The sequence below is a fragment of the Saccoglossus kowalevskii genome, chromosome 7 (assembly GCF_978046115.1).
Source record: "Saccoglossus kowalevskii chromosome 7, keSacKowa6.1, whole genome shotgun sequence".
Taxonomy (NCBI): Eukaryota; Metazoa; Hemichordata; class Enteropneusta; family Harrimaniidae; genus Saccoglossus; species Saccoglossus kowalevskii.
The window spans coordinates 7,860,977-7,883,689 of NC_140647.1; the positions used below are offsets into that span (position 1 = coordinate 7,860,977).

Sequence of the window (22,713 nt, forward strand, 5' to 3'; positions counted from 1 at the left end):
TTTCATTTACGTTACTTGTCCTTGTCAAACTGTTTATTATAAATCACTACTACTACTACTTTGTTATGCTTCCTCCACCTAAATCACGTGCATTTACATCAGTGAGGCACAGTGTCTATTTAATTTTACGGCGGCGAGTGCAAAACGTGCAATCCACCTGTCACGCCGCAACAAACGTCAAAATGAAGGATGTTTCAACCCCTTACACATTTTTATTGGGCTTGTTCAGGCACGCCTCCGGATGGAATTCGACTTTTGTAAATTCAGTTGCAAACTACAAAAATTCGACAATGCATGGACAGTAAACAAAGCACTGTGCTGCCGCGATGGTTGTAAACTACACTATTGTTTCTGAATCTGTCTCAATTCTACTGTCGGTGCTACCTGTTTTTGTTAGATTTCCTTGTGGTACTCTTGGGTCGGGTGGCGTCCTTTGAGAAGATACATGGGTGCTTTTGTACCTGGCGTCAAGTTTGCTTCGTGGGGTGCCAGAGCCAAGCTCCGCCGCACATCAAGTTAAGGTACTGCAGTACCATTGCTTCAAGTGAGCATCGAAGGGATGGCTAAAAAGCCATGTAGATTTCAACAGTTAACCAACGCAATAAATTTCCTTGCCTATATTTTATAATAAAGTTCTGCCCTAACAACCGTGTACAGTAGTATTTTTTAGTAAATGTTGTGTGTTTTATTTCTGCTGTGGGATTGGTAGGGGTGGGTGGGTTGTAACCTCTTGTGGTGAGAACCGATGTGACCGGCCTACCTGCAGGGTCCCATGGTTTAATTTAACGTGATAGTTTTTTTCTTCCTCTATTAATTGTCAACTGTACTTGTCTGTAACTGTGACACAAAAATCACTACTACTACTAATAATAATAGTAATAATGATAATGAAAGTGTTGTGAAATAGAATTAGGATAAAGCCAATGAAGGCTATCAAAAACGAAAAGGGATAACTGTACCTGTTGTTGTTTGTATATATCAAGTAAATTTCAGCTATTAAACAATGGAGAAGTATGTGAAAATGAAGATGAACCAGTAATAGTACATACAAATCGTTTTTGAATATTATGTATTGGATGTTTCTAACATATATAAAATATGTAACAAAATAAATGAATTATACAATAATAAACTTGATCTTGGAATAATTGTTCTTAATTTATATATATTACCTGCTTTGACATTTATTTTGCTCATCACATGATCAATATGTTTTTTCCCAATTCAAATTGTGGTCCAGCAGCATATCAGCATATGCAGTACACCCTACCTCACTAATAATTTTGTTGTTGTTTTGTTGTATTTTTACCTCTGAATAATATATACTTAGTTTTTTTTTTATTGTCAATTTGTTACAGTCGCATCAGTCAACTATTTGATTTAACTTTTCATTAACATAATGTAGGTTAATAATGTTCCTAGATTGGAATGTATGAAATAAGCTGGTGTCGTCTGCAAACAGACGGATATCAAAGTACGTAGATACAAAGGATACAAAGAAACAAAGGAGGACCAAGTACAGAGCTCTGTGGAACACCGCATATTATTAGAAATGAGTCTGATGTTACATTATTTATATTCATATATTGTTTCCTGTTTTTTAATAGCTCTCAACCAAATCTAAAGGTAGGCCTCGTATCCAATATCCATATAATTGTCTAAGTACAATTGAGTGATTGACGGCGTCAAACGCCTTTCCAAGATCTAAAAAAAACAGGAATTACATTCCACTTATCAATTTCATCTAATACTTTTTTTGTGCTAGGTCCATAACAGAGAGTTTTGTTGTAAATTGTTTTCTAAAGCCGTACTGTTCGGAATAAATTATATTGTATTTTTCAGATATACAGTTAATTGTTTGTTGATTATTTTTCTCGAATAATTTACTTAGTTGGGGCAGTACTGAGACAGGGTCAACAAGATTTGGGTAGCCTTTTCTATTTTAAGAGCATTTAGAAACGAACCTGAAAAGAAAGAACGATTGATAATGTGAGATAGGGCTTAGAGATATACTCCGCGGCATGTACAAGTAGCTTAACACTTATTTAATCACAAACAACTGCCTTCTTTTTATCTAACCCTCTCAATATATCTGACACTTCATGAGCCGTGGTACCACGCGCGAAGAATGAATTTGTCACATGTGCATTATAAGTGTCGAATGTACGTGGTGAGATTTCGTTTGCAAGGTTCACCCCAACTCTGGTAAAAAAGTTATTGAACCCATTCACAATTGCATCTTGGTTATTAAGTGTAGTCGTAACGTTGCTTTCGGAGTATCGGACATCCATGTGGTCCGGTAATTTTATTTTTGTATGTTCTCTTCCTAATATTTCATTATTTTCCCATCACATTCAACAAACTGATCGGAATAGAAATTACGTTACGTATTTCTTAGAACATTTATCACATAATTCCTATAGCGTTTATAATTAGCCACGTTCCCCGCATTATAATTACACGTTTTAGTGAGCCAGGGATTGTTGGGATAGTGCGCGAGTCAATTTGTGTTGTAATTTGTTTTAGTGGGACATGTTTGTTGCAAATTTTAAAAGAATTACCAGAGAATGCTTCATATACATAATCAACATTGTTACCACCATATCATGGTTGGACCAATCCTGACTCTCTAGTTAATTTTTTAATTTGATTATATCAGTTTGGAATAGTCTTAAAGTAGTTTCTTGAAAATACTTTTCTAAGTCTTGGAAAATTTCGAAGATTGGTAGGTGGTCGGATATTTCCACCTCTATTGTCCCGGCACTGACACAATTTGAATGTATATTCGTGAATAAGTGGTCAACTACAGTATGCGAGTTAGTCGTATGCACATTAATAATTTGTTTGAAGTTGTAGTATAACAATGTGTGACTAACGTCTAAATTATTTAAATTAATAAGTCACCAACTAAGACACGGAATTTATTGGAATTTATTGATCTAAATTTTCTAAATGCTCAACAACATTTGTGTTTGGTTTTCTGTAGATTATGACTATTGAATTCCTACTAATATTAACATTTACCCACAATGTTTTAGCGTGATGTACCTCGACATTAATCAAATTATAATTTTAAAAAGTGTGATTATAGACCCCTACTCCACCACCCCTTTTATGTGTTCCGCCTTTTGTTTCCAATGAGTAACTATATAGATTGAACATTTCCTTATTTTTGACTTGCCATATTGAATTTGAAAGGAATTGCCCCATAAAATAATTTTAATTCATCGAAGCCTGTAGTTAACGATCGTATATTGACATGAGCGATGGAAAACACACCTTTCGGATTGTTTTTCAGTAAGATCGAGAAACGCAAAGTGTTGCAAAATTTGTGTTAAACTCCTCACTATTTGAACCCATTATAATCATAGAAAGTTAACAACCTGTGAATCAACTGATAATAAATTAAGTAGTAATAACGACCATGCAGTATGCAACTACAATATGGAAGTTAATAATAATATTTTTACTGTGTTTTGACTGAAATGCAAAAATAAAACAAAACAAAAAGAAATGTATTTTATTATTGTTTTCCCGTTTTTATTATTTAAAAGATGTTTTTAACTATTGTTTTCTTTTATTTGTGGCTTGGTCTGATCACATTTTAACATGTTATTCATCCTCTATTGCGTTCTCACTGCAAAAATAGGGGCTTTCTGACAGATATATCTGTAATTATATCGCCCAATCTCTATTTGTGTTCCTTGATTACTTATTTTTAATTTCGTCATTGATTTTGTTTTTCTGATATTACTTAAAATATATTTTCATTGTTGGCACTTATATGCTTCATAAACCAGTGAATATTCGTCTAAATCCCACAACCAGACAGGGACATCACTGCGCATGCCCGGTACTTGGTCTTTGATAAAGTCAAGATAAAGCCTGTTCCAGGAACTCACTTTGTCTACCAGCCTTAAACATGATCACTGATACTACACTTCATTTTGTCAGTTTTTCTTATCTAATATTCATTATTTAACAGAAAATATTACTTATATAATGCGCATTTCTTAATATGTCAATAAATTAAACTAGTTTGTGTGTTTGGTCACCGCGTTCGAGGCTACGTAGTGCCAAAACATACATTTCCTGTTTAGCTGGCTATAGACGATCACCGTGGATTGAATCCTGCGTTACGGATCTATAAACGTACATGATTTTAATCAATCACATTCTGAAGGGAAAGGGCCTTGCTTGAGTTAATCGCTTGTCTTTGGAAACGTAAGTTATTTGCCACAATAGATAGTACCAAACTTGTAATCTTTGTTTAATGAAAGCAGGAAGTTGGTCGCTGTCGGTGTTGCAGAAGCATGTCCACTTTGTATCAATGTAGAAAACCTTTTACACATCCCTGTAAGTACCATATAAAGGCTTTGAATTTTTCACCTACACACTCTCAGACCCCAACTCACCTACACACTCTCAGACCCCAACACACCTACACTCTCAGACCCCAACTCACCTACACTCTCAGACCCCAACACACCTACACTCTCAGACCCCAACTCATCTACACACTCTCAGACCCCAACACACCTACACACTCTCAGACCCCAACACACCTACACTCTCAGACCCCAACACACCTACACTCTCAGACCCCAACACACCTACACTCTCAGACCCTAACTCACCTACACACTCTCAGACCCCAACTCACCTACACACTCTCAGACCCCAACTCACCTACACTCTCAGACCCCAACTCACCTACACTCTCAGACCCCAACTCATCTACACACTCTCAGACCCCAACTCACCTACACTCTCAGACCCCAACTCATCTACACACTCTCAGACCCCAACTCACCTACACACTCTCAGACCCCAACTCACCTACACTCTCAGACCCCAACTCATCTACACTCTCAGACCCCAACTCACCTACACTCTCAGACCCCAACTCACCTACACACTCTCAGACCCCAACTCACCTACACTCTCAGACCCCAACTCATCTACACACTCTCAGACCCCAACACACCTACACTCTCAGACCCCAACTCATCTACACACTCTCAGACCCCAACACACCTACACTCTCAGACCCCAACTCATCTACACACTCTCAGACCTCAACTCACCTACACACTCTCAGACCCCAACTCACCTACACACTCTCAGACCCCAACTCATCTACACACTCTCAGACCCCAACACACCTACACTCTCAGACCCCAACTCATCTACACACTCTCAGACCCCAACACACCTACACTCTCAGACCCCAACTCATCTACACACTCTCAGACCCCAACACACCTACACTCTCAGACCCCAACTCATCTACACACTCTCAGACCCCAACACACCTACACTCTCAGACCCCAACTCATCTACACACTCTCAGACCCCAACACACCTACACTCTCAGACCCCAACTCATCTACACACTCTCAGACCTCAACTCACCTACACACTCTCAGACCCCAACTCACCTATACACTCGCAGACCCTAACTCATCTACACACTCTCAGACCCCAACTCACGTACACACTCGCATACCCCAACTCACCTACACACTCTCAGACCTTAACTCACCTACACACACTCTCAGACCTCAACTCACCTACACACTCTCAGACCCCAACTCACCTACACACTCTCAGACCAAAACTCACCTACACACTCTCAGACCAAAACTCACCTACACACTCTCAGACCTTAACTCACCTATACACTCTCAGACCCAACCCACCAACACTCAGTCGCAACCTACCTGAACACTCTTAGACCCATGCCCACCTACATATTCTCAGACCCCAACCCACCTACACATTCCCAAGCTACACACCAATGTCAACCTATACCCATGCTCACCTATACATTCATACCCATCTACACACCTATGCCCACCTACACATCCATGTCCACCTACACACATACCCACTTACACATCGATGCCCACCTACACACTCATGACCACCTACTCACACATGCCCACCTACACACCCATGTCAACCTACACGCCCATGCCCACCTATAAACCCGTGCCCACCTACACACCCATGTCAACCTACACACACATGCCCACCTATACACCCATGCCCACCTACACACTTATGCCCACCTACACACCCATGCCCACCTACACACTCATGCCCACCTACACACTCATTCCCACCTATACACCCATACCCACCTATACCACCATTCCCACCTACACACTCATTCCCACCTACACACCCATGCCCACCAACACACTCATTCCCACTTACACACCCATACCCACCTACACACCCATGTCCCACCTACACACCTATGCCCACCTACACATCTATGCCTACCTACACACCCATGTCCACCTACACACATATGCCCACCTACACACCCATGTCCACCTACACACATTCCCACTTACATACCCATACCGACATATACACCCATGCCCACCTACACACTCATTCCCACCTACACACCCATGTCGACCTACACACCTATGCCCACCTACCCACCTATGCCCACCTACACATCCATGTCCACCTACACATCCATGTCCACCTACACACTCATGCCCACCTACACACCTATGCCCACCTACACACCTATGCACACCTACACATCCATGTCCACCTACACACTCATGCCCACCTACACACCTATGTCCACATACACACTCATTCCCACCTACACACTCATGCCCACCTACACACGCATGCCCACCTACACACGCATGCCCACCTACACAGTCATGCCCACCTACACACCCATGCCCACCTATACACTCATGCCCACCTACACACCTATGCCCATCTACACTTTCCCACCTACACACCCATACCCACCTATACACTCATTCCCACCTACACACCCATGCCCACCTACACACCCATGTCCACCTACACACTCATTCCCACTTACACACCAATGCCCACCTACACACCTATGTCCACCTACACACACATGCCCATCTACACACCCATGCCCACCTATACAATCATGCCCACCTACACACCTATGCCCACCTACACACCCATGCCCACCTACACACCCATGCCCACCTACACACTCATTCCCACCTACACACCCATGTCCACCTACACACTCATACCTACCTACACACCAATGCCCACCTACACACCTATGTCCACCTACACACACATGCCCACCTACACACACATGCTCATCTATACAATCATGCCCACCTACACACCTATGCCCACCTACACTCCTATGCCCACCTACACACTCATGCCCACCTACACACTCATGCCCACCTACACACCTATGCCCACCTACACACCTATGCCCACCTATACACTCATGCCCACCTACACACCTATGCCCACCTACACACCAATGCCCACCTACACACCCATGTCCACCTACACACACATGCCCACCTACACACCCATGCCCACCTATACAATCATGCCCACCTACACACCTATGCCCACCTACACACTCATGCCCACCTACACACCCATGCCCACCTACACACTCATTCCCACCTACACACCCATACCCACCTATACAACCATTCCCACCTACACACTCATTCCCACCTACACACATATGCCCACCTACACACCTATGCCCACCTATACACCTATGCCCACCTATACACCTATGCCCACTTATACACCTATGCCCACCTACACACCCATGCCCACCTACACACCCATGCCCACCTACACACCTATGCCTACCTACACCCACCTACACACCAATGCCCACCTACACACCTATGCCCACCTACACACCCATGCCCACCTACACACCCATGCCCACCTACACACCTATGCCTACCTACACCCACCTACACACCAATGCCCACCTACACACCTATGCCCACCTACACACTAACAGGCCCCTCACCACCTACACATGTATACCCCTACCCACTCAAGCACGCCCACAACTTACTCACCCAAACATGATTTCATCTTATTTACATTAAGGATCAATGTTAAATTGTCATGGAAAACAGCAAGTGTCATGTAAAAGATTCATCTCAGACTACAACTGGGATCAACGTACAAGGAGATGGTAACTTTGTGGTTTCAGCAAGTGGCAATGCAAATATCAGTTTTGGTGAATCTTTTAGAAGATCTACAAGCTGTGAAAACCCTCCCTTGTCATCGTCTTTCAAAAGTAAGTCATACAAATGTATCATTAGTTTCACATAATATAACCACATAGTATTTTCAATTTTTTTGGGAAAAGTTTGATATATATATTGATTATAAATGTACAAAATATTGCAAAAACAAAAGTGTTGACAAAAAATACTGCCTTCACTGAATAGTATATCATGACTTTCTTGTATCACATGAATTGTGCTAAATGAAATTGTTTTGTGTAATATTAGTGGTTCAAATATGTAACCACAAATGAAATGAAAGTAATAAAATAGCAAATTAAAAGTGATGAAATGTAGCAAATTATATAATAATTATTATCAACAAAATTGACAGACAAGAACAGGCAGGGTAAACTGGGCTATGCTATCCAGTACATTACATGTTTGTTCTATTAGAAGTGTATCTTGTATGTAATACAATTGCACATAACCAGTACTTTTATATTAACTTAGTAATTCCTGTAAAGTCCTGGTGAAAAACGTTGGCTGCAAAAATACAACACATAAATGAACTGAGAAACTACGGTTAGTTTTGAAGTTTAGCAGATGCATATTTTTTTAACTTCCACATCTTAAATACACAATGTCTGTAAGTGTGTATGTATGTCTGTGTGTCCATGCACTGAACCAATCTCAGATGTCAATGAAACTTATAACATAGGTGCTCAAGGATAATTAACAGAGCTTATTAGTTTTTGGTTGAAATGTACTATTGTATTCCGAAGTATATCATCATGCATTAGTGGCCAGATTCCTGCAAAGAGTTGTAAGTATATCATCATGCATTAGTGGCCAGATTCCTGCAAAGAGTTGTAAGTATATCATCATGCATTAGTAGCCAGATTCCTGCAAAGAGTTGTAAGTATATCATCATGCATTAGTGGCCAGATTCCTGCAAAGAGTTGTAAGTATATCATCATGCATTAGTGGCCAGATTCCTGCAAAGAGTTGTAAGTATATCATCATGCATTAGTGGCCAGATTCCTGCAAACAGTTATAAGTATATCATCATGCATTAGTGGCCAGATTCCTGCAAAGAGTTATAAGTATATCATCATGCATTAGTGGCCAGATTCCTGCAAAGAGTTATAAGTATATCATCATGCATTAGTGGCCAGATTCCTGCAAAGAGTTATAAGTATATCATCATGCATTAGTGGCCAGATTCCTGCAAAGAGTTGTAAGTATATCATCATGCATTAGTGGCCAGATTCCTGCAAAGAGTTATAAGTATATCATCATGCATTAGTGGCCAGATTCCTGCAAAGAGTTGTAAGTATATCATCATGCATTAGTGGCCAGATTCCTGCAAAGAGTTGTAAGTATATCATCATGCATTAGTGGCCAGATTCCTGCAAAGAGTTGTAAGTATATCATCATGCATTAGTGGCCAGATTCCTGCAAAGAGTTGTATTTTATTCTGTATTGTTTGCTTTCTTTCAGACTACAGCAAGTTTTTTACATGTGTTACAAATTGCTGTGCAGCACGATGGAAACATATACTTCGATCTTTACCCTGGCCATCTGACATGGCAGACGATCAAATAGAGTCTAAAATTACAGTTATTAGTAATGACCATGTAGGTAATACTGAAGAGCAAGCTTACCAGGGTTTGTTGCTATGGAGACAGACATACAGTGATGCATCTGTTGAAGACCTTGTAGATACTCTGAATAAATGTGGATTGCGTAGTGTTGCTGAGGAAGTTAATAAATTGAATACATGATGTTATAGTGATGGTACATGAGGGTAAAAGGGGTCAATTTAATGCCTTATGTTTCCCGCCGAATTGTTGCACCAAATATTTTCATTTATTTTTATGTGATTTTCTATACTTACTTTGTTTTTAGAAACTAGGTCAAAATTGGGGTAAATAAAAAAATGTGGTTTATTTTGTGGAAGATTACTTCAGTTAATTTGCGCATTGAATGTCAAAGGGGTTACTTTTTAATGAGATGCAAGATTACTTCAGTTAACTTGGGCATTGAATGTCAAAAGGGTTACTTTTTAATGAGATGCAAGATTACTTCAGTTAACTTGGGCATTGTATGTCAAAGGGGTTACTGTTTAATGAGATGCAAGATTACTTCAGTTAACTTGGGTATTGTATGTCAAAGGGGTTACTGTTTAATGAGATGCAAGATTACTTCAGTTAACTTGGGCATTGTATGTCAAAGGGGTTACTGTTTAATAAGATGCAAGATTACTTCAGTTAACTTGGGCATTGTATGTCAAAGGGGTTACTGTTTAATGAGATGCAAGATTACTTCAGTTAACTTGGGCATTGAATGTCAAAATGGGTTACTGTTTAATAAGATGCAAGATTACTTCAGTTAACTTGGGCATTGTATGTCAAAGGGGTTACTGTTTAATGAGATGCAAGATTACTTCAGTTAACTTGGGCATTGAATGTCAAAAGGGTTACTTTTTAATGAGATGCAAGATTTCTTCAGTTAACTTGGGCATTGAATGTCAAAATGGGTTACTGTTTAATAAGATGCAAGATTACTTCAGTTAACTTGGGCATTAAATGTCAAATGGGTTACTGTTTAATGAGATGCAAGATTACTTCAGTTAACTTGGGCATTGTATGTCAAAGGGGTTACTGTTTATTTCGATGCAAGATTACTTCAGTTAACTTGGGCATTGTATGTCAAAGGGGTTACTGTTTATTTTGATGCAAGATTACTTCAGTTAACTTGGGCATTGTATGTCAAAGGGGTTACTGTTTAATGAGATGCAAGATTACTTCAGTTAACTTGGGCATTGAATGTCAAAGGGGTTACTGTTTAATGAGATGCAAGATTACTTCAGTTAATTTGCGCATTGAATGTCAAAGGGGTTACTTTTTAATGAGATGCAAGATTACTTCAGTTAACTTGGGCATTGAATGTCAAAAGGGTTACTTTTTAATGAGATGCAAGATTTCTTCAGTTAACTTGGGCATTGAATGTCAAAATGGGTTACTGTTTAATAAGATGCAAGATTACTTCAGTTAACTTGGGCATTAAATGTCAAAGGGGTTACTGTCATTCTCTACCATCGGCCCCACGGACCTCTGTAACCACAACTTGTGCGCACAGTCACTGCGCATTTTCCTCCGCGCACTGAACCCTGAACTACATTTACATAAACACAGAAATGCAAACAAGCGGAGGCACGACCGTCATTCACTGTTTTAGTTTTCGACTGCTGGATTATCATTTTATATCAAGCTCGGAAGCCGTAAAGCCAAAGCTGATAATATAACGACCATCTTAGAATCGTATTTAGATAAGATTTCCTTATTTTGTTTTCAATAGTATTTTGTTATGCAATCGGAAGAGCAATATTAGGAAATGTTATATCTGAACTCATGATTGCGGATAATTTGTTGGTTTTCTTAAAAACAGTGAAACTTTTAATTTAATTAATAATTACTTTTGTTGCATTGTCAAAAACTAAATTTCTTTGTTGTTCGTATTTTTACATGATTTGAGACAGAAGTATGGAATATGTAATGTCAAGACGTTAATCCACCGGCTAGGCCCAGATAAATTTACACAAGCCATGGGTCGTGAAACAGGGTCAGCAGATGCAGTATGTAGTTCTGTGTCAATTTTAATGAAGTACTCTTCATCTACTGTAAATCCAGTAGACACACGTATGTAGTTCCAGAAGAAGTTTTACTTAGAGGTACACAAGTACTACAGAAGTTGAGGATATTTATGAAAACCCTTGGACAATCATGTAATGGATTAAAAGGAATTCATCGCCATTTCAGAAATTCAACAAATGTGCCCTAACTAGAGTGGCATTACTCGTGTCAAGATTGAAAACTGGACTCTCAAATGATAGTGATTCTGATACAAGTACAATATTCATAACTATCAATATCTCATTATTTACCATTTTTTTCAGACCATAGGTTGGTAATGCTTGCAATGCCACTTTTATACAAATTATTTCTTTCTCTGCATGATAATGAAATTTAAAGCTAGGGTGCTAAATTGTTTTTTTAGAGATATGGTTACTGTACAAAGTCACCTGTGTAGCTTTATAATCTTGATGCATGTCCAGTCAGTGAGCATTTATGGTAAAACATCTATAACTAGAGGCCATGACTTTAAATTAAGAAAATTTGGTCACGTCTGGATGTCAGAAATCTTACTTTTTCAGTAATAAAGTTGTAAATATTTGGAGCACTTTACAACGAATAAGCTTTAAGTGGCCTCAAACATTATTATATTAGTATAAGTAAAAAACAAATCATAACACAATGAAAATTTTCACATAGGATTCCAATCTTTATTAATTACCATCATTATGATAAAAATACAGTTCAATTGCAACTTGTAACCTTGGGATTATAAATAATTTTTTGGATATTTGGGGACTAATAAAGGTTACCAGGGGCCATGGATATACAGACCTCTTTCATGTTGAGAAAACATCTTTAAATTGACATGTGTACATGCACTTATTTATATATATTTAGTATAGAAGAAATTGTTGTATTAATTGGAATACTAACATGTTCATAAGTTAATGCTAATCTGATTATAAAGTAAAGGCACATTGATTGATGCAAATGTGTGGTATTATTAATTTATTAATGAATGGATAATGAACCTATAAATATATATATATAACAAACATTCTTGTGATATACATGTATATATATAATTTTATAATGGGATTATATTACATGTATACACTATAAAAATAAATTTTATTATGAAAGTCTAACAAAAGAATGATTTGAAATACTACTGTTGTCCAAATGTAAAACACTTGTTCAAGTGTAAACCTTGACCCTCCCAACCCTCAAGGTAGAAGTCTACTCAAATACCCAGAATTTATCTATTTTTTATAAATTGTACTTCTAGGCAATATATTGACTTAAAAAAAGTTGGGGGTCACCAGGTTAATTTTCAAGAAAATATATGTGGTTGTATTTTAGTGAATAGTGGCTATTTTGGCAGTATTATAGTGCTTTTACGATAGATTCCTATGGCAGAGATATTATGCCATATGTCAAATTGTAGGCTGGTGACATAGGCTGAAAAAAATATATATTGTTAATGAGGGGTACTTTTTGTTTTCCTGAATTTTTTTAAAAACCTTGGTTTTAAAAAGTGTTGAAAAATGCAATTTTTGCTTAACATTGCGTTCTATGGAATTGTTCTAAAAATAGCGATTTTTGACAAATATTAGGACAAGTTTTTCAAAATACGGCACTGTTCACACAAAAGAATGCTATTTTATGGGGCAATAGCTCCACGATTTTACATAATAAACCAATGAACATGCGATTTATGACCAACTTTCTCAAAAAATGCTGAGTAGGCTTCAACCTTAAATCAATACTTGTACCATTATTGGTCATGTGACCTTTGTTCTGGTTGTAACCGCACTTGTGTTGATATGCAAAGTGTAGTTAATACAGATGACTATACATAACATGTAAACCACTATTGAAATTCAGCCTTACACCAATGCAGACAAATATCTGTTGAAAATTAAAAAAAATATTTGTTCACACACTGAAAATTACTAGTACAACCCTTTAAATTGGTCTTATCTTACTTGACCTACTAATTGTGAACCACATTTACTGTATTAGCTCATCAATAGACAAAACACTTATTCATTTACACATATATATATATGTGCTTCTAGAGCAAATATAGTATTGGATTCGAATTATCAGGAGTTTTTCATGGGGTAAAGTACCCAGGTAAAAGAGGTGTTACAAATTTAACACAGGTATGATTATATTGGAGGTGCACTTAAATTGTGGCAATTAGTGCAGCACATCCCTGGGGAGCACTGCTCTTTTGTGAATCCAAACACAGACAACATATATTGTTGTGCAATACATTATTATATTCTCTTGCATGCCAGGAACATTCTTAGCAATATTTTGTAGCTGTAGTAACTGTGGTAACTGGTCCAGCTGTACAGCAGTCAGAGTGCTACTCAATGCCATGAAAAGAGCCATAATAAAAAAAGACAGTTGTGTGTTCAGCTCTTTGTAGGTTTTACAAAATGTTTTTACTCTGCAAAAAAAAATGAACATGTTTAGTCAAAATACAATATATGAAAAATTGTACTTGTAACAGAAATACTTGAAAATGAAATACAACAACAACCAGAAACTGTGAAAGTTATTTTGCCCACTAAAATTAGAATGACTTACACGTAGCAGCTATAGTGCGCATTGTGACTGAATCTATTTCAACAATAGCAGAAGCCTAGATAAAAATAAATCTAAATTAGTATCTTATTATAATTTTAATCCTAATAATATTTACATGATCAATGTCAAATTTATATTGTCAAGCAGCACACTTGAACATGCTGCATTGACAGTGGGTACATTTTGTATAGGACAAATAAAATAGTGTTGTTTATGGAAACACTGAAATTAATGTAGGTAGGTATAACATTTTATTTTGATTAAAGTGTTAATAGCTGTAACTATCTATCTTTTTTCTCTTATTTTTGTTTTTAATAAAACATTTCCTGTGTCATTAGTCACGGTGTCAATTTGTAGTGGCCATCGCCAAAATGTGGACTTTGAAAGCATAGCATATACACTATGTATATCAATGTAGTATATTATTAAAATAAATTTAAAAAAATGAGATCTAATTGTTTATATTAGCTTATTTAAAAGACATAATCTAAAATGCACCTTGCCTAATACTTCTGAGAAACAAATTATTTATTCACCCACGGTTACTAAAAACCGTGATTCACCGACCACCACTAGTAATTTGTTTTCCTTTGTATGAAAATGTTATTATATAAGAGGGAATTCCATAACCACAGAACAGTGAGCAGCAAAACAACGGTGACGATTAATATTTTACTATAGAAGAACAATCTAGCAACCTATGATAAACCTCAGACAATAAATAAATTTATTAGTTGTCTAAGGATAAACACACAAAATCTACGGCTTGTCCCCTGAATAGTCTCTGTGGTGAATAAACAATGGCAAAGTTCTTCAAATTAACACTTACCTACATGTTGGGGTTCAAGGCATCATTGCATGATTTCACAATCGGATCGGAGGCTGCCATTTCAAAATCTCCCGGGAAACTATTTACGCATTGTAATCAATACACAAAAATGTAGTCCTTTAGCAAAATAGCCGTTTACGTCCACAAAGCACGGTAAAACATAATACTTTTACCATATTTATTTAAACCAACTACTTTATGAAGTATTTGAATCATTTTGATACATTTTCCAGTTCAATTAATGCAAGAAAGTATTTATTTATCACGATTCTTGATAAAATCACCGCTTGTGGTGGCAAGGGTTACCGGAGGATGGCGCGTGACCCTTGTTACGCAGGATGGGGTTACTGTTTAATGAGATGCAAGATTACTTCAGTTAACTTGGGCATTGAATGTCAAAGGGGTTACTGTTTAATGAGATGCAAGATTACTTCAGTTAACTTGGGCATTGTATGTCAAAGGGGTTACTGTTTAATGAGAGGCAAGATTACTTCAGTTAACTTGGGCATTGAATGTCAAAAGGGTTACTGTTTAATGAGATGCAAGATTACTTCAGTTAACTTGGGCATTGAATGTCAAAGGGGTTACTGTTTAATGAGATGCAAGATTACTTCAGTTAACTTGGGCATTGAATGTCAAATAGGTTACTGTTTAATGAGATGCAAGATTACTTCAGTTAACTTGGGCATTGAATGTCAAAGGGGTTACTGTTTAATGAGATGCAAGATTACTTCAGTTAACTTGGGCATTGAATGTCAAAGGGGTTACTTTTTAATGAGATGCAAGATTACTTCAGTTAACTTGGGCATTGAATGTCAAAGGGGTTACTGTTTAATGAGATGCAAGATTACTTCAGTTAACTTGGGCATTGAATGTCAAAGGGGTTACTGTTTAATGAGATGCAAGATTACTTCAGTTAACTTGGGCATTGAATGTCAAAAGGGTTACTGTTTAATGAGATGCAAGATTACTTCAGTTAACTTGGGCATTGAATGTCAAAAGGGTTACTGTTTAATGAGATGCAAGATTACTTCAGTTAACTTGGGCATTGAATGTCAAAGGGGTTACTGTTTAATGAGATGCAAGATTACTTCAGTTAACTTGGGCATTGAATGTCAAATAGGTTACTGTTTATTTTGATGCAAGATTACTTCAGTTAACTTGGGCATTGTATGTCAAAGGGGTTACTGTTTATTTTGATGCAAGATTACTTCAGTTAACTTGGGCATTGAATGTCAAAAGGGTTACTGTTTAATGAGATGCAAGATTACTTCAGTTAACTTGGGCATTGAATGTCAAATAGGTTACTGTTTAATGAGATGCAAGATTACTTCAGTTAACTTGGGCATTGTATGTCAAAGGGGTTACTGTTTATTTTGATGCAAGATTACTTCAGTTAACTTGGGCATTGAATGTCAAAAGGGTTACTGTTTAATGAGATGCAAGATTACTTCAGTTAACTTGGGCATTGTATGTCAAAGGGGTTACTGTTTATTTTGATGCAAGATTACTTCAGTTAACTTGGGCATTGAATGTCAAAGGGGTTACTGTTTAATGAGAGGCAAGATTACTTCAGTTAACTTGGGCATTGAATGTCAAAGGGGTTACTGTTTAATGAGATGCAAGATTACTTCAGTTAACTTGGGCATTGTATGTCAAAGGGGTTACTGTTTAATGAGATGCAAGATTACTTCAGTTAACTTGGGCATTGAATGTCAAAAGGGTTACTTTTTAATGAGATGCAAGATTACTTCAGTTAACTTGGGCATTGAATGTCAAAGGGGTTACTGTTTAATGAGATGCAAGATTACTTCAGTTAACTTGGGCATTGTATGTCAAAGGGGTTACTGTTTAATGATATGCAAGATTACTTCAGTTAACTTGGGTATTGTATGTCAAAGGGGTTACTGTTTATTTTGATGCAAGATTACTTCAGTTAACTTGGGCATTGTATGTCAAAGGGGTTACTGTTTATTTTGATGCAAGATTACTTCAGTTAACTTGGGCATTGAATGTCAAAGGGGTTACTGTTTAATGAGATGCAAGATTACTTCAGTTAACTTGGGCATTGAATGTCAAAGGGGTTACTGTTTAATGAGAGGCAAGATTACTTCAGTTAACTTGGGCATTGAATGTCAAAGGGGTTACTGTTTAATGAGATGCAAGGTTACTTCAGTTAACTTTTCAGTTAACAGTTAACCAAGTGTGTACTAACTGTATCTTACCAGGGTGTGTATTAGCTGTACTGTACCAGGGTGTGTATTAGCTGTACTGTTCCAGGGTGTGTATTAGCTGTACTGTTTCAGGGTGTGTATTAGCTGTACTGTTCCAGGGTGTATATTAGCTGTACTGTACCGGGGTGTGTATTAGCTGTTCTGTATCAGGGTGTGTATTAGCTGTACTGTTTCAGGGTGTGTATCATCTGTACTGTACCAGGTTATGTATTAGCTGTTCTGTATCAGGGTGTGTATTAGCTGTACTGTACCAGGGTGTGTATTAGCTGTACTGGTCCAGGGTGTGTCTTAGCTGTACTGTTCCAGGGTGTGTATTAGCTGTACTGTACCAGGGTGTGTATTAGCTGTACTGTACCAGGGTGTGTATTAGCTGTACTGTTCCAGGGTGTGTATTAGCTGTACTGTATCAGGGTGTGTATTAGCTGTACTGTTTCAGAGTGTGTATTAGCTGTACTGTTCCAGGGTGTGTATTAGCTGTACTGTACCAGGGTGTGTATTAGCTGTATTGGTCCAGGGTGTGTATTAGCTGTACTGTTCCAGGGTGTGCATTAGCTGTACTGTACCAGGGTGTGAATTAGCTGTACTGTACCAGAGTGTGTATTAGCTGTACTGGTCCAGGGTCTGTATTAGCTGTACTGTTCCAGTGTGTGTATTAGCTGTACTGTATCAGGGTGTGTATTAGCTCTACTGTTTCAGAGTGTGTATTAGCTGTACTGTTCCAGGGTGTGTATTAGCTGTACTGTTCCAGGGTGTGTATTAGCTGTACTGTACCAGGGTGTGTATTAGCTGTACTAGTCCAGGGTGTGTATTAGCTGTACTGTTCCAGGGTGTGTATTAGCTGTACTGTACCAGGGTGCGTATTAGCTGTACTGTACCAGGGTGTGTATTAGCTGTATTGTACCAGGGTGTGTATTAGCTGTATTGTTCCAGGGTGTGTATTAGCTGTACTGTATCAGGGTGTGTAGTAGCTGCACTGTTTCAGAGTGTGTATTAGCTGTACTGTTCCAGGGTGTGTATTAGCTGTACTGTACCAGGGTGTGTATTAGCTGTACTGGTCCAGGATGTGTATTAGCTGTACTGTTCCACGGTGTGTATTAGCTGTACTGTTCCAGGGTGTATATTAGCTGTACTATATCAGGGTGTGTATGAGCTGTACTGTTCCAGGGTGTGTATTAGCTGTTCGTTCCACTGATATCTCAAGAACTGTATGTTCGTTTTTGATTAGGTTTTGGTTGAAATCCATACATATTAATAACCTGATTTGCATGATAATTAGCTATATTTTAGGTGTTCCCTGACTGTTCCACTGATATCTAAAGAGCCATTCATGTGATTCGTTTTGGGTAAAATCCATGCATATAATTAACCTAATTTGCATAATGATTAGTCAATTTTTGGCTTTTCTGCTTATATCTCAGGTACTAATCATCACATTTCAATGAAACTTGCATAGATACATAGGACGATGCACAGACAGATATGTGAAGTACTAATTACCTAATTTGCATAATTAATAGATTTTTAGCTCTTGGTATTTCAAGTACTATTACTTTTCAATGAAACTTGGTACATAGATGCTCTATAACAATGCACATACCTGTTAAGTTTTGGGTTAAAATCAGATCATATTAATTACCTAATTTACATAATAAATCATAATTTTTGGTTCTAATCACATTTCAATAAAACGTTTTACATAGATGGTCTGTGACAGTACTTATCTTAATTCAATGAATCTTGGTACATATGTACTCTAATACAATCCGATAATCAAATTAGTTTTAGGTTAATATAAATCTATAATAGTTACTTAATTTGCATAATAATTTACTTTTCAGCTTTCCACTAATTTAATTAGGATCAATCATCACATTATAATGAAACTTTGTACATGTGCACTCTGAAACAATATACAGACCTAAATCTATGCATAATAATTGCTTAATTTGTATAGTAATTCATTTGGTTCATGTCATGTCACAGACATGATTAGTTTAATAATAAACATGCATATTGATTATTAGCTCATTTCTGCTATCTAAACAAATCAGATTTAAATTCATTGCAGAAGTGCTTTGGAACTAACTAGACTAAAAACCATGGATGAAAAATCAATTGTATTGAAAATGTATTTTCTGCATGTATTATAAATTTTGTTTTAATGTTATGCATCTCAAATAGCAGACAGAAATTAGTTGCCAAGCTTCTTGTTTGAAAAGCAAATCTTAAATTTTAAATTAATTTTAATGTGTCTCCAATACATTTCAATGTTTGAAAAATAAATTTTGAATTACCCGGTAATTTTAATGTGTCTCCAATACTCTCAGCACACAAGAGTTCTTTCTAAGTTTTCTTTGAATTGAATAACTGCTACACCAGTGAATACAAATTGTTGAATATCTGCTACATCAGTGAATAACAATTTGTTAATATGGGCTATCAGCATCAGCACATACCAATTATTTGAATATCGGCTTCATCAGTGAATACCAATTATTTTGAATATTGGATACATCAGCAAATACCAATTATTTGAATATCGGCTACATCAGTGAATACCAATTATTTTGAATATTGGATACATCAGCATATACCAAATATTTGAATATCGGCTACATCAGTGAATACCAATTATTTTGAATATTGGATACATCAGCATATACCAAATATTTGAATATCGGCTACTTCAGTGAATATCAATTTTTGAATATTGGATACATCAGCAAATACCAATTATTTGAATATCGGCTACATCAGTGAATGCCAATTATTTTGAATATTGTATACATCAGCATATACCAAATATTTGAATATCGGGTACATCAGTGAATACCAATTATTTTGAATATTGGATACATCAGCATATACCAAATATTTGAATATCGGCTACTTCATGGAATACCAATTATTTGAATATCGGCTACATCAGCAAATACCAATTATTTGAATATCGGCTACATCAGTGAATACCAATTTGAATATCGGCTACATCGGCAAATACCAATTATTTGAATATCGGCCACATCAGCAAATACCAATTATTTGAATATCGGCTACATCAGTGAATACCAAATATTTGAATATCAACTACGTCAGCAAACACCAAATATTTGAATATCGGCTACATCAGTGAATACCAATTTGAATATCGGCTACATCAGGGAATACCAATTTTTGAATATTGGATACATCAGCAAATACCAATTATTTGAATATCGGCTACATCAGTGAATACCAATTATTTGAATATCGGCTACATCAGCAATTACCAATTATTTGAATATCGGCCACATCAGTGAATAGCAATTAATTGAATATCGGCTACATCAGTGAATACCAATTATTTTGAATATTGGATACATCAGCAAATACCAATTATTTGCATATCGGCTACATCAGTGAATACCAATTATTTGAATATCGGCCACATCAGCAAATACCAATTATTTGAATATTGGACACATCAGTAAATACCAATTATTTGAATATCGGCTACATCAGTGAATACCAAATATTTGAATATCAACTACATCAGCAAACACCAAATATTTGAATATCGGCTACATCAGCAAATACCAATTATTTGAATATTGGCTACATCAGCAAATACCAATTATTTGAATATCGGCTACATCAGTGAATACCAATTATTTGAATATCAGTTACATCAGCAAATACCAATTATTTGAATATCGGCTACATCAGTGAATACAAATTATTTGAATATCGGCTACATCATTGAATACCAATTATTTGAATATCGGCTACATCAGTGAATAACAATTATTTGAATATTGGCTACGTCAGCAAATACCAATTATTTGAATATCGGCTACATCAGCAAATAACAATTATTTGAATATCGGCTACATCAGTGAATACCAATTATTTGAATATCGGCTACATCAGTGAATACCAAATATTTGAATATCAACTACGTCAGCAAACACCAAATATTTGAATATCGGCTACATCAGTGAATACCAATTATTTGAATATCGGCTACATCAGTGAATACCAATTATTTGAATATCTATGACGTCTACCTGAGTGTCATTTGTTGGACCTACGATGAAACGTTCATCTGAGTGTCACTTTTTTGAACACGCTCTCGATATCACATCCAAGTGTTATTTTTCTGACATACACTTGAACGTTTTTCTAGTGTCATTTTTGAACATGTACTGGGACGTACACCCAAATGTAATTTTTCAGACATGCACTTAGATACACTAGTCAATTTGGTGCATGCTTTATTTGCTTACATTAGTGAAATATGGTATACTGGGCGGCTATTTCCGTCATTCATAGCGACAATAAATGTGATTTTGAACGTTTTATATCCACATAAAGATGACCAAATCTTACCGGAATTTTGCTTATGGCTAATATCACATAAAAAGCTATGTGAAAACTGGGGATCGAGTACTAGTAGTCGCCATTTCGTTGCAATCGGTCACGTGATGGAACCATAGAAAATTATGACACACGATGCATACAATGTGGGGAATGACACATAAAATCATCAGAGAACGGCTTAGCCCCTCAAAATAACGACTTATTTGACATTTCATGACATTTATTGTACCGTAATCCATCCGATCCATGAGAAATTAAATTTTAATAATGGCGCCCTCTGGAGACCTAGACGCAGACCGGCGGGTTGTTTTCATTTGCAAGTGATTTAAAGCGCGGTGGTCGTCGCGCAGCGCTTGTTCGAATTTCATGTAAATAAACAATGTATTTTACACGCGTTGTATACGTCGCTATGAGTTCCATATCGAACAGAGCGCGGCACGACGACTGCCGACCTTTAATATACAACGCCGGTATTGCGCACATGTTTCGGCATATTGGCGACGACCGTTACAAATTTACATAATGACACAGGAAGTTTTTTATTGAAAATAAAAAGAAGAACAAATATCGATAGTTACAGCTATTTCTATACCATAGAAACAGCGGTGCCAATGTGATTATAATTTTTGAGGTGGGTAGACTGTTATTTCCGGTAGAAAGCTTGATTAGAATTGTCAATGTACAATGTACCTGAAAACTTTCGTCCTTTATTATTTCCTGCCGCCCAGAGGTCCCTCTTACATGTTGAATATTCCCCCTTTCTCGTTAGCAGTATGGTTACACGAATCAGTGGCGGATCCAGAGGGGAGGGCAGGGGGGCCATGGCCTCCCCAAACGCATGACGATTCATATTATCTAGATTACGCATAGCTTTTCTGCGATTTTCGCTCCGTATATCTTAAGCGAAGCTTGCCCCCCCCCCCCAATACATTTTGCTGGATCCGCCACTGACACGAATGCAATCAACCAAACACTGTAGTATAATATGTCCACACTATTAGTTGCCTCGTTTACATAAATGT

General features: G+C 37.2%; 1 protein-coding gene across 2 annotated transcripts; it reads left to right on the forward strand.

Moving 5' to 3' along the window:
* The first annotated feature begins 4,100 nt into the window (after positions 1–4,100).
* Positions 4,101–9,989, forward strand: LOC146740218 (uncharacterized). Of its 2 annotated transcripts, none has more exons than XM_085501645.1 (3): positions 4,101–4,224; positions 7,906–8,098; positions 9,531–9,989. In XM_085501645.1, the coding sequence occupies exons 2-3, from the start codon at positions 7,924–7,926 to the stop codon at positions 9,812–9,814; spliced, it is 459 nt and encodes a 152-aa protein (XP_085357771.1). In that variant the 5' UTR covers positions 4,101–4,224; positions 7,906–7,923; the 3' UTR covers positions 9,815–9,989. The 2 variants fall into 2 exon arrangements, with proteins under 2 accessions (XP_085357771.1, XP_085357772.1); XM_085501646.1 differs by lacking the exon at positions 4,101–4,224 and adding an exon at positions 4,290–4,356.
* Positions 9,990–22,713: the final 12,724 nt, after the last annotated feature.